The sequence below is a fragment of the Capricornis sumatraensis genome, chromosome 16 (genome assembly GCF_032405125.1).
Source record: "Capricornis sumatraensis isolate serow.1 chromosome 16, serow.2, whole genome shotgun sequence".
Classification (NCBI taxonomy): Eukaryota; Metazoa; Chordata; class Mammalia; order Artiodactyla; family Bovidae; genus Capricornis; species Capricornis sumatraensis.
In genome coordinates, this window is record NC_091084.1 from 53,935,110 (window position 1) to 53,949,295 (window position 14,186).

Consider the following 14,186-nt stretch of genomic DNA (forward strand, 5'->3'; position numbering starts at 1 on the left):
TGATAGTGGTGTCTAAGGGAAAGAGGGTTGCTATGGGAACATATAAGCATAGTACCTACCTCAGCATGAGGAATGAGGGAAGGCTTCCTGAAAGAGCATGAATGGAGTCTTAAAAAATGACTAAACTAGGAGGGACTTCCTTGGTGGTCCAGTGGTTAAGACTCTACATTTCCATTGTAAGGAGCACAGGTTCCATCCCTGGTTGGGGGGAAAATGACTAGGAGTTCCTCACATTGAGGGTGTGGGGTGAAGAGTCAAACTCTCTGCAGGAAGGGGAAACATTCTGGGCAAAAGTGGGGAGTCACTGATCCTGGAGATGCAGTTGAGAAACTTTAAGCAGTTTGTGTTAATCCTGGAATCTTGAGGAGGCATGTAGAAGATGATGGGACATGAGACCTGAGAAGTAGACATGTCTCGATCAACTTTTTAAAAAGATACCATTTATATTGAGTAACTGCTGTATACTCTTACATGTTATACAAAAAACCTAGGAGTATTGACTTGCTCATTGTCCTTTCAGGCTCAACCACCTGAAGTCATTGCTTTTGGGTTTTAATTGCCATGGTGCAGCAAGGTAGCTTGTGCTGAACTTGCCATGGGAGGTGGCCTTCTCGTTATGATTAAATTGAGAGGGTTGGTTCTTTTATGAACATCTGTCTCTCTCTCAACTGTAAGCTCCTTTAGAGTTGGGACTGTGTTTTCTCTTTGGTGTTTTTCCTTAGAGTGGTTGAATCATTACTTTGCATCAACAGGGGTTTAATGAGTGCCTCATTCTGTGAAGCATACCAATAGGAGCATGCTTCTGTCCACTAATAATAATAATGTCCTATATTGTCCTATCTGTGTACATTGTTTAGTCTTTCTTTAAAGATATCATTTATTGAGCAACTACTATATACCAGATCATGTCATCACTATGTGCCAGGCTTTTAAAAGCATTATTTCATTTTATAGTATTACAAATGATATCATTTAGTCCTCAGATATACTGTGGTAATTAAGGGTCCTGTTTGAGGAATCTAAGACGGATTAAATGACTTGCCCAAGTAACAATAATTTCCAGAGCCAATATTTGAACTAAGGATGGTCAGAATCCATCTAATGTCCACACTATTTCCATTTCACAAAAATTCACTATTTTGAGCTTCACAGAAACCTTAGGTGTTGAGATTGATACCTAGAAAGGTTACTCAGTGTAATGTAGTGATTAAGCAGATGGTATTTGAGCCAAGATTTTCTTTTCTTTCTTTCTGACCATGCTACACAGCATGTAGGATCTTAGTTCCCCAACCAGGGATCAAACCAATGCCTCCTGCAGTGGAAGTATGGTGTCTTAACCACTGGACTCCCAGGGAAGCCCCCCAGATTTTCTTGGGCTTCCATCTTAATCAAGTGCTCTTTATGCAGTACCAGGCTGCCAGCCCCATCAGGACCATGCCTTCTGTCTGGTATATGTTTGTTGAGTGTGCTATACTCAAATTAGCATGTTTATGTTAGTTATAAACATAACCACTTGATATCTATGTACCTTACAGCTTATTATGGACTGTTCAGAGTACCATCACCAAAATCATTTAAATCCCAGGTATAATTTTTAAAATTTCCATCACTAGAATTCCTGGAAGTATATATGCTGCAGGCGTGTCAGCTTTTCATTTGAGGATTAAGAAGATACAATTTCTTCCCAACTTTCCCACCCTGGAGAATGCCGCGTATAGTGATAGGTGGATAATATTATTATAATTTTGGGGGAAACTAGAGGAGAGAGCTTGGGTTTGGGCCACAGACTCAGCTTCTAACTATGGCTAGACATAAAGTGGTTGCCTTTTCCATTTCCTTACTGTTGTAATCTTTAAGCAAGTCATTTCCCCATTCTAGACCTTGACTTCCTCCTTATATAAAATTAGGGGGGAAAAGGAAGGAGAAACTAATTTATCTCTAAGATACCTTCCAGGTGTAGCAGTCGGTGATTCTAATCTGACTCCTTTCTTTATCTGTTCTTTGCCAGCAAAGTTTCCCAGTAACCCTGGCCAAATACAACATCCTTTCAGAGGACCCTTCAGAGGACCTCAGTTTTCTGTCTGTAAAATAGGAGTAATATGGATATTTTTGTACAAAAATGGTTTAGTGATTTATCCCATGACCCATTTGGGGCATCATAGTGTACTCCTTCAGGGATCTAAGGATATCTGCCCTGGGCCATCCCACAGTGAATCCAGGTCAGTCACAGCAGTATACAGTTTGATGATAGATAGCAGTCCATCTTCCCTACCACCTTTTTCCTAGCCTCCATTCATTTCCTGCCTAATTCTCCTTCACAGGCAGGCAGGGTAACCTTCCCAAAACACAGCTCTAGTCATATACATCCCTAGCACAGATATCTTTAATAGCTCCCCATGGCATGAAGGTCTGAACTCAGGCAGTAAGAATAGAAAGGATAGGATAAGAAAGATTGTGAAGGTAAAATGATAGGAACTGGTATCTGAAATTTCATGCACTCAAACTCTTGCTGACTATGTTGTGCCCTGGCTCAGAACTGAAATATAATATCACAATGGGCCCCTGATGGTGTGGATCGGTCCAGACAGATCTAGGTTAACATGGAAAAGCAAGTGAGATGCCAAGAGGGATACTAGAATCAACCTTCTTTTTGTTCTCCTAAAGCAACACCTTTGAAGAGCCCTGGCATTTTCCCTGGTTAAGAAAAGCCTTCTGCAGGCTTCAAAGAAGCTCCTCCCTTCTTTGCTGGAAAATTTCAGCCGCATTGCATTCTGACTTTAACATTCTTCACAGCTCCTACTGCAGTGCTGTCATGACGAGAAGTCTGAATTGCTGCCTTCGGCCTCAGGTATGGTGGGCTCTGCACCACCACGCCTGCAGCTTGATGGTTGGTTGATAGAAGTTGGCCTCTCAATCATAGCAAAGTCTAGGACCCTGGGGTGACTACCCTGTTAAGAACTTTAATAATGCAGAGGCTACAATGGAAAAATTTCTGCATTGGGAGTCAGGAGGTCTGGGTTAGTTCCTAACCAGTTAGATCTGTCCTGTGTGGCTCTGTGACTCTGGGGGACATATTTAATCTCTATGGGCTTCATATTCTTTCCCTGCAAAGATGAAGAACTGGGACAAAGTTATCTCTAAATGCCATCTTGTTCTAAAATTCTAAACTAGTGATTCATTGCACATTTTGTCTCTGTTGGCTCCTGTGCTAGATATGAGGAATATGAAAACAAAAAAAAATAAAATAAAAGTTAATGCATACTGAGTGTTTAAATATGTGCCACAGATTGAATTAAGTATATACAATGTTTTGTTCAGTTCTCAGAATATCTCTATGAGACTAGGTTTATCATCAGTTTTACTGGCCTTGTGAAAGGACCATTTCTTGGTCCTCCCCCTGCCCTCTTCAGGTTGGTCCCCTGCTCTCTTAGACTGACCTGGAGAGCAGCGATATGAGAGACCCATTCTAGGTGCTCAGCCAGAAACAACTCTGCTGTGGCAACAGCTAGGCTGCTGGCTAATAATAGTGGTGACTTAAGACATGTAAATAGATTGCCCCTCCTCACTATTTCTTAAAAAAAATTTTTTTTTCTACCAAATAGCAAGGCTTACATTAAATCTCCAGTAATTAGGACAGTGTGTTATTAGCTGGAGAATAGACAAACAGCCCACTGGAACAGAATAAAGAATATAGAAACAGATCTAAGTATCTATGAACATTTAGCATATGACCGTTCGTTATATGACAACACTGATTGCAGTGGTGTCCAATCAACTGGATTGGACAGTCATGTGACAAAAGCTGACTTGACTTCTACTGCACACTGTACACAAAAAGCATTTAAAATTTTTGTAGATCTAAATGTAAATATTATAATTATCAAACTTCTGGAAGGTAACATACAAAAATATACTCATGATCTTAAACTAAGCAAAGAGTTCTTAAATAGGACACAAAAGTCATTACTACTATACAAGGAAAAAAATGAGTAAATTGGACTACATTAAAAAGCAAGAATTTTTGCTCAAAAGGCACCATTAAAAAGTGAAAAAGAAAGATACAGGGAGGAAGAGGATATTTGTAACATGTACATTTAACAAAGGATCATATCTAGAATATAGAAGGAACCTCTACAAATCAGTAAGAGAAAGAAAGACAACCCAATCTAAAAAATGGGCAAAACACTTGAATAAACAGGTTACAAAAGAGAATATCCAAATGGCCGGTGGCAATGATGGAAATGTGTTCAGGATCAGTAGACTTAAAGGAAATGCAAGTTAAAGTCTCAGTGCATTACCACTTCATACCAACCAGAATGGGTAAAAGAAACAAACCAGAAAACCTGACTATACTAGGTTTTGTAAGTACTGGCAAGAATGTAAAGCACTTAGAACTCTTATGTACTCTGGTGGGAGTCTAAATTGGAAACGATTTTAAAAAACTGTTTGAGAGAACTATTAAAGATGAACCTCTTCACTGCCTATACCTCAGTAGTTTCAGGTTCTGAGTATATCCCCAACACAAATGCATACACATGTTCACTGAAAGATACATGCAGAAACATTAGTAGCAATACTGTTCATAGTGGTCCACACTGGAAACAACTCTAATTTGAAACAACTCTAATTTCTACCTCCAGTAAAAAGTATAAATAAGTTATAGCATATTCATATAAATAAACTACTAGGGCAATGGGAAGTAAAGAATTACTGTTTCACCTAAAAATGATGAATCTTGCAAACATAATCAGTTTAAGGAGCTGTACACAAAAGAGAACCTAGTATATTATTCCATTTTCACAAATTTAAAAAATAGGCAAAATAACCCTTTGGTTTTGGAAGTCAGAATAGTGGTTTGCCAATTTGGGAGAGAGGATACTTTTGGGGTGCTGGTAGTGATCTGTTTCTTATTCAAGATACTGTTTATACAAGTGTTTTCAGTTTGTGAAAATTCATTGAGCTGTGTACTTATTTATGCAATTTTCATATGAATGTTGTTCAGTTGCTAAGTTGTGTCAGACTCTCTGTGACCCTATGGACTGCAGCACGCCAGGCTTCCCTGTCCTTCTCTATCTCCCAGAGTTTGCTCAAATTCATGTCCATTGAGTCAGTAATGCTATCTAAACATGGCATCGTGTGCCGCCGTCTTCTCTTCCTGCCTTCAATCTTTCCCACCATCAGGGTCTTTTCTAATGAGTCAGCTCTTCGCATCAGGTGGCCAAAGTATTGGGGCTTCAGCTTCAGCATCAGTTCTTCCAATGAATATTCAGGTTTTTATTTCCTTTAGAATTGACTGGTTTGATTTCCTTGCAGTCCAAGGGACTTTAAAGAGCCTTTTCCAGTACCACAGTTCGAAAGTACTGATTCTTCGGTGCTCAGCCTTCTTTATGGTTCAACTCTCACATCCGTACATGTCTACTGGAAAAACCGTAGCTTTGACTGTATGGACATTTGTCAGCAAAGAGATGTCTCTGCTTTTTAATATGCTGTCTAGGTTTGTCATAGCTTTCCTTCCAAAGAGCAAGCATCTTTTAATATCACAAGAATATTATATTGAAAAAATATTTTGATTTAAAAATTTTAAAAAACAAGGTAGATTTTAAGATTCTAACTTTGAATGGATAAAAGATTCATATTATTAAAAATTCAAAAAATATAGAAGAGAAATAGTTTAAAAGTCTGCTTCCCAACCCTGTTGCCCAACCGTCCAGTTCCCTTCCTCATAGGTTACCAATAGTATTAGTCTTTTTGTGTATCCTTCCAGAGTTATTTTTTAATATGCAAGCAAATACATATGTAAGTATTTAAACATACACACATCTATTCTTCCCCGCTTACCCTTTTTATATGTATGCCAGTATTCTGAACACATTATTCTATAGTCTGCTTTTGTCATTTATCTTAAAAATCTTTCTATATCAAAAAAAAATCTTTCTATATCACTACATAAAGAAGTTCCTTATTTCTTCTTACAGCTGCATAATGTACTACTGAAAGAATGTGCCATGATTTATTTAATAGATTCCCCTCCTGATGGGCATTTAGGTTAAATTATTTCTGGTTGAGAAGCTGTCTTGATCCTGATCTATGTTGTGTTACATATCTATTTTTCCAGGCCTCATTTTAACTTTTTACAGCAGTTTGAACAGGTTGATCTGTAGTAAAGCAGTACTTTATAGGAAATACAAGGATAGAAATAAAATAATTTTTCTGCCTCTAAACTTTTAAAAGAGAGGCTGTCTAAATAATTGGACTGCAGAATTTCAAAGCTAGGAAGGCTGGCAGAGAACTAATTCTGTGCTTTCTTGTGATTGATTTCCTTAATATTCTGATGAAAGTTAAGGATTTTCTCCTTAGAAAAATACACACATATGTAAAATTTTGCATATAAGTTTCGGGGTTGACAAACCCCTTAAAATTCCTCAATGGATTCTAGATTAAGAATCTGTTGGGACTTTCCTGGTGGTCCATTTAAGAATCCCACTGCCAGTGTAGGGACATGGGTTTAATCCCTGGTCTTGCAAGATTCCACATCCCACGGGGTAACTAAGCCCTTGTGCCACAACTATTGGGCCTGCACTCTAGAGCTCGTTGTTTACAACAGGAGAAGCTACCACGCTGAGAAGCCCATGCACCACAACTAAAGAGTAGCTCACCGCAACTAAAGAAAGCCTGCATGCAGCACTGAAAACCCAGTGCAGCCAAGGAGAAATAAATGTAAAAAAAGAGAAACAGTTCTTAAAAAAAAAAAAAGAATCTGTTGGGAATTCCCTGGTGGTCCAGTGGTTAGGAGTCTGTGCTCTCACTGCCAAGGGCCTAGGTTCATGTCCAACTCTTTGCGACCCCGGAGTTCTCCAGGCCAGAATACTAGAGTGGGTAGCCTATCCCTTCTCCAACAAATCTTCCCAACCCAGGAATCGAACCAGGGTCTCCTGAATTGCAGGTGGATTCTTTACCAACTGAGCTATCAGGGAAGCCGAAATAAAAAAATAAAATTTTTAAAAAGAGAAAGAATTCTTAAAAAAAAAAAAATCTGTTGGAAATTCCCTGGTGGTCCAGTGGTTAAGACTCTACTCTCATTGCAGAGGGCCTAGGTTCAATCCCTGACCAGGGAACTAAAATCTGACAAGCTGCACAGGCAGTCAAAAAAAGAGAAACTCCTCAAGAATCTGTTATCTAGTATAACACCAGTGATTTCCTCTCCTTTCATTGATTGATACTACAGCCCAGAATGGCAAGGGAGGCTGCCCATTCCTACCCAGGAAAAGTTCAGTTTGTAGGGTAGGGTAATCAGAGAGAAACATGGTAAACAAATTTAATTGAAAGATTGATTTATATATATACATGTATATATCATGATGGTATTGTTAGAATTTCTTGTATAATACTTTGACTTTTCTTTCTCTTTTGTTTTGTGTTCAGCCCAAAAAGAAGAAGGGAAAAGTGGAAGTAAGATCCATTAATTTGGGGACAGATTATGAATATGGGGCTTTAAACATTCACATGATTGCATATGACATGGCCCTGACAGAGAGTTATGCCCAGTATGTTCACAACCTCTGCAATCATCTCTCCATTAAAGTCGAGGAAAGGTATGAAAGATGCCTTTGCATGGGATGTTCTTGGTGTGGGTAGCATGCTCTACTTTGTTGTTGTTAAATGAGATATAATTTTTGTTTTGAGAAATAATTTACATGTAGTAAAATTCACGCTTTTTATGTATATAGTTTGCCACAATCAAAATACAGAACAGCTCCATTAAGTTTTAAAAAGTTTCTTGGTGCCTGAGGTATAGTTAATCTCCTCTGTCTTGCCTCTAGAGTCCCTGGCAACCACTGATTGATTTTCTGTCCCGTTTGTTTTAAGTTCTTCAGAATATCATATAAATGGAATCATATAGTATGTAGCTGTTTGTTTCTGGCCTCTTTCACTTAGCATAATGGATTTAAGATTTATCTGGGGTTCTGCAGACATTCTTTTATTCTGAATATCTATTCAGAATTCTGAATTGTATTCCATTAATTCTGAATAGATACTCAGAGTTCCATACTGAATATGTATTCAGTACTCCATTAATTCTGAATACCTATTCAGAATTCTGAATAGTATTCCATTAAATGGTAAACCTTAGTTGGTTTATGCCTTCACTGGTTGGTATACATTTGGATTCTTCTAGTTTATTGGTAATTATGAATAAAGCAAATAGATTCAATAAAAATAAATAAATAAAATAAATAGATTCAAGGGATTAGATCTGATAGACATAGTGCCTGAAGAACTATGGACAGAGGTTTGTGACACTGTATAGGAGGCAGGGATCAAGACCATCCCCAAGAAAAAGAAATGCAAAAAAGCAAAATGGCTGTCTGAGGAGGCCTTACAAATAGCTGTGAAAAGAAGGAAAGCAAAAAGCAAAGGAGAAAAGGAAAGATATACCCATTTGAATGCAGAGTTCCAAAGAATAGCAAGGAGAGATAAGAAAGCCTTCCTCAGCGATCAATGCAAAGAAATAAAGAAAAACAACAGAATGGGAAAGACTAGAGATCTCTTTAAGAAAATTAGAGATACCAAGGGAATATTTCATGCAAAGATGGGCTCAATAAAGGACAGTAATGGTAGGGACCTAACAGAAGCAGAAGATATTAAGAAGAGGTGGCAAGAATACACAGAAGAACTGTACAAAAAAGATCTTCACCTCCCGGATAATCACGATGGTGTGATCACTCACCTAGAGCCAGACATCTTGGAAAGTGAAGTCAAGTGGGCCTTAGGAAGGATCACTACAAACAAAGCTAGTGGAGATGATGGAGTTCCAGTTGAGCTGTTTCAAATCCTGAAAGATGATGCTGTGAAAGTGCTGCACTCAATATGCCCGCAAGTTTGGAAAACTCAGCAGTGGCCACAGGACTGGAAAAGGTCAGTTTTCATTCTAATCTCAAAGAAGACAATGCTGAAGAATGCTCAAACTACTGCACAATTGCACTCATCTCACATGCTAGTAAAGTAATGCTCAAAATTCTCCAAGCGAGGCTTCAGCAGTACATGAACTGTGAACTTCCAGATGTTCAAGCTGGTTTTAGAAAAGGCAGAGGAACCAGAGATCAAATTGCCAACATCCTGCAGATCATCGAAAAAGCAAGAGAGTTCTAGAAAAACATCTATTTCTGCTTTATTGACTCGGCCAAAGCCTTTGACTGTGTGGATCACAAGAAACTGTGGAAAATTCTGAAAGAGATGGGAATACCAGACCACCTGATCTGCCTCTTGAGAAATCTGTATGCAGGTCAGGAAGCAACAGTTAGAACTGGACATGGAGCGACAGACTGGTTCCAAATAGGAAAAGGAGTATGTCAAGGCTGTATATTGTCACCCTGCTTATTTAACTTCTATGCAGAGTATATCATGAGAAATGCTGGGCTGGAAGAAGCACAAGCTGGAATCAAGATTGCTGGGAGAAATATCAATAACCTCAGATATGCAGATGACACCACCCTTCTGGCAGAAAGTGAAGAAGAACTAAAGAGCCTCTTGATGCAAGTGAAAGAGGAGAGTGAAAAAGTAGGCTTAAAGCTCAACATTCAGAAAACTAAGATCGTGGCATGTGGTCCCATCACTTCATGGGAAATAGATGGGGAAAGAGTGGAAATAGTGTCAGACTTTATTTTTTGGGGCTCCAAAATCACTACAGATGGTGATTGCAGCCGTGACATGAACAGACGCTTACTCCTTGGAAGGAAAGTTATGACCAACCTAGATAGCATATTCAAAAGCAGAGACATTACTTTGCGACTAAGGTCCATCTAGTCAAGGCTATGGTTTTTCCAGTGGTCATGTATGGATGTGAGAGTTGGACTATAAAGAAAGCTGAGCGCCGAAAAGTTGATGCTTTTGAACTGTGGTATTGGAGAAGACTCTTGAGAGTCCCTTGGACTGCAAGGAGATCCAACCAGTCCATCCTAAAGTAGATCAGTCCTGGGTGTTCATTGGAAGGACTGATATTGAAGCTGAAACGCCAATACTTTGGGCACCTGATGAGAAGAACTGACTCATTAGAAAAGACTCTGATGCTGGGAAAGATTGAGGGCAGGAGAAGAAGGGGACAACAGAGGATGAGGTGGTTGGATGGCATCACCAACACAATGGGCAAGGGTTTGGATGGACTCTGGAAGTTGGTGATGGACAGGGAGGCCTGGCGTGCTGCAGTTCATGGGGTTGCAAAGAGTCGGATACAACTGAGCGACTAAACTGAACTGACTATGCGGATCTTTGTAAGCAAACTAATGTCTCTGCTTTTTAATACATAGTCTAGGTTTGTCATAGCTTTTATTCCAAGGAACAAGTGTCTTTTAATTTCATGGTTGCAGTCACTGTCTCTAGTGATTTTGGAGCCCAAGAAAATGTTTGTGACTGTTTCCATTGTTTCCCCATCTATTGCCATGAAGTGATGAAACTGGATGCCATGATCTTAGTTTTTTGAATGTTGAGTTTTAAGCCAGCTTTTTCACTCTCCTCTTTCACCTTCATCGAATTTGAACTTTTAAACCCTTATTACTTACAGTATAATTGTGCTAAATGTGCTCATTAGAAGACTGGATAATCAGCTGTGACTTAAGCACTCATAGCTGATAATACTTCAATTATTTTAGGCCTAAAGATGTGCTTTATCTTTTTTCTGATGCCTGGGAGAGTTGGTTGCTCTTTCAGCATTTGACACATAGCTCTATCATGTCACTTAGTGCTCTGGGCTGTAATGATCTTTTCATGTGTCAGATTCCTTCCCCACTGACTACATAGGGACTATGTTCTTTATTTCTTTAGTACCTAGCATAAAGACTGTTCCATGGGGGACATTAAGCCATTCTGGAAAGAACAACAGGTCATTGAATATGATTGCACAATCCAGTTGTGTATACATTTCCTAAAGTTTAATGAATGAATTTTTAATTAATCAAAAACTACTGGCTGAGCCTCTTTTTGCTCTGTGGTCCACGTGCTCAGTGAACTAAAAGGCACTGGACTTCTTGCTCTGTAGTGTAGGCACTTTGTATCTTTTGTCTGGAGGATACAAAGGTAAATGCCCCTGATTTCAAGGAGAGTGTGTGTGTGTACGTGTGTGTACACACGTACACACACATAAAAATAATTATAATGTGGAAGGTGGTAAGTGAAGATAAAGTTTAATGTCAATTCAAGAAGACAGAGTAGCATAGTAATTTAGGGCTATGTTTCTCAAAGTACCACTCTGTGAAGCTATTATGAGCTTGTGCCAAAATGTACATTAACGCTTCCTTCATCAAGAAAGGCTTGCTATTGAAAGACTTTCTATTGGAAGCTATTGAAAACAAAATATTAATTGAATAAAAGTGTGTTTAATGTTGGTTTCATGCTTCTTATCTTGTCTTGAATTGATAACAAGTTTGCTTATCAGCAGCTTGTCTTTGGATCATACTGAGTAACAAATGATTAAGAGTGAAAACTCTAGAATCAAACTGCCTGCATTGAAATCCTAGTTCTACCCATTATCATCAAGATGACCTGAGAAATTCTGACCTTGGTTTCTTTGACTCCATAATGCAATGATAATTTTCCTATTTTTTTGAGTTCTGAAAATTAAATAGGAAAATATATGATAGCACTTAACAGAGAGACCAGCATATTGTAAACACTCTGTAAATAATATTATTGTTATTAATAATTAATGAGTTTTTTTCAACTGGCACAGTTTAGGGATAGCATCTCAGAAGCTGTAGTGGCAAAGGAGCATTAAATGCCATTTACAGAATGTTATCATACCTTCAGTGAATCAACTCCTTGAAGTAGTGTTTTAAATTTTCAGAGAACTTTTAAAGATATTTTGTTTTTTAAAACTGGCTGTGAAAAGCTCTGACTACATTTGAATAAAGGTAGGAAGCAGTAGCATTTGTTGAGCACCTACTATCAGCCAGCCACTCTGCCAAATACTTTTCTGTATATTACTTTACTGAATTCATATAAGCACCTTGCCATAGTGGGTACAAGCATTGACTTTGGAGCCAGACTGCTTCAGTTTTTCCCTTGTTCTGCTACATTCTTACTTTGTGACAGACATTGGGCAGTTTTCTTAACCTGTTTCTGTCTTAGTTTCCTCATCTGTAAAATGAGGTTATAAAAGGACCTATCTAATAAAGCTGTAGTGAAAATTAAGGAGCTAATATACTTAAAATGCTTACAGTTAAGTTTAGAAACTGTTGGCTGCTATTAGTAGTAGTAGCAGTATAATAGAAGCTTGCCTATAGTCATACATCTAACCAGTGGCAAGGTCTTGATTTGAACCCACTTCTTTTCCTTCAAATTCTTAATTCCCTCTAACTGGTTCTCCACACTGCTATTTGTATGATCTTTCTAGAATGGAAATATGATCGTGTCACTCCCATGCTTAAGTTCTTCCATGGCCTCCCATTCCTTTAAGATCAAGATAAAAGTTCCTCACATGTCTTGCTAGGTGCTCCATTGGGTAGGCTTGTCTCTCTTGCCTTAACGCACACTTCTCTTTCCTGCTTCTATCTCCAGTTGCACTGACTTTGTTTTTTGTCTTTTCCCACCTCAGGACCTTTGCATATGCTCTCTAAAGCCTGGAATATTTTTTCCCCTTCAGCTAATCAACACCTATTTTTTTTCTTAGGCTTTATTTTGAATGTCACTTCTTCAGAGAACCTCATTAAGTTAGGTCTTTACGTTATATATTTAGAAGAAGTAAAGAGTAAAAAACTTCCCTTTTATAATGCTAATTCCTTACCCTCATAATTACTTGACTATTACTAGACTCTAAGATCTGTGAGGCAGGGACTATTTCTGTCTTTATCAGCAGTCATGCTAAGACCTCGCATAGTATCTGACACATTGTGGGCACTGGATGAATACTTGTTGCCTTGGATTTAGTTCCAATAGCCATAAACATAAATTCCTAGTATAACAGAATGAACAATGTGCTGCTTTTTGCCTCTGTCCTTGTTGTTTGCTCCAAATAGTGCAGAGCATAAAGAAATGTTCACTTTTAGCAATTCACTTCTTTGGAATGATTGAGGTTTTCAGACCATTATATCAGGTATTCTTGCTGCCCAGCTTTTCAGAGATAAAATGATCTTCTTTTCTTCTGATTTTCATTTTATCTTGATCCATTTTTCCTTTAGGAGTTGGGAATAGGGCTCTGACCTTGAGATGGAATTGAGCAAGGGAGCTGTGTGCTAGCTTTTGTTCTATAAATGGTCTGCATCACTGCAGCTGCAGCTCACCCAGAGGAGGAGAGGAAGAAGCCTCTCCTGTGGGTCCTTTAATTTTCCTGTCTCCCTTGCCGAGCAGCTGTCTGAAGAGATGGAAATCTTACTTATCTGGGAGCAGCTTCCAAGCCTGAACCTGACCAGCTCCTGTTCTCTGTAGAAAGTAAAAGCCTCATTCTCTGTAAGGCTGTTCTTTTCTTTTTTAAAAAAATCCACTTACATTTTTCAAATGGAGTTATAAAATATAGAGTAGAGTCCATAGGTTCTAAGTTCCCTAGCATCCGAGCAGGCCCCCTTGTGTCCTATCCCAGCTGCTGCTGCTGCTAAGTCGCTTCAGTCGTGTCCGACTCTGTGTGACCCCATAGACGGCAGCCCACCAGGCTCCCCCGTCCCTGGGATTCTCCTGGCAAGAACACTGGAGCGGGTTGCCATTTCCTTCTCCAATGCATGAAAATGAAAAGTGAAAGTGAAGTCACTCAGTCGTGTCGGACTCTTCGAGACCCCATGGACTGCAGCCCACCAGGCTCCTCTGTCCATGGGATTCTCCAGGCAAGAGTACTGGAGTGGGGGGCCATTGCCTATCCCAGCAGTACTCCTCCAAAGCAGCACTATTTTGTCATGTTAGGCTGACTCTTGAAATTCAACTACTTCATTTCTTCTCTTCTGTTTTCACTGTCTGATCATCCAAATAATGTTTATTGTAGAAAACTGGGGAAGTACAGAAATATGTAGATAGTAAAGAAAAATAACCTTTACTCTTGTGACTCAAAGGTCTATTCTACTTTAAAATGACTAGAGTTCCCAGTATTTTTTTTTTAATCAAACTATGTCTGATTTTTCTATTGATTCTCCTTGAAGGCCTCATGCCTCCTTGCCTTTGTGGACTGCCTTCTTTTGGAATGCCCTCCAGGCAAACATCTATGTTCATTC

At 38.9% G+C, this 14,186-nt stretch overlaps 1 protein-coding gene across 2 annotated transcripts in view; it reads left to right on the forward strand.

Moving 5' to 3' along the window:
• Positions 1–14,186, forward strand: part of MRPL48 (mitochondrial ribosomal protein L48) — a 50,562-nt gene that overhangs the window by 29,660 nt on the left and 6,716 nt on the right. For both annotated transcript variants that reach the window (XM_068989026.1, XM_068989028.1), the window contains exon 5: positions 7,423–7,592. In XM_068989026.1, coding sequence (XP_068845127.1) covers positions 7,423–7,592 — 170 coding nt within the window. The remainder of the gene's footprint in view (positions 1–7,422; positions 7,593–14,186) is intronic.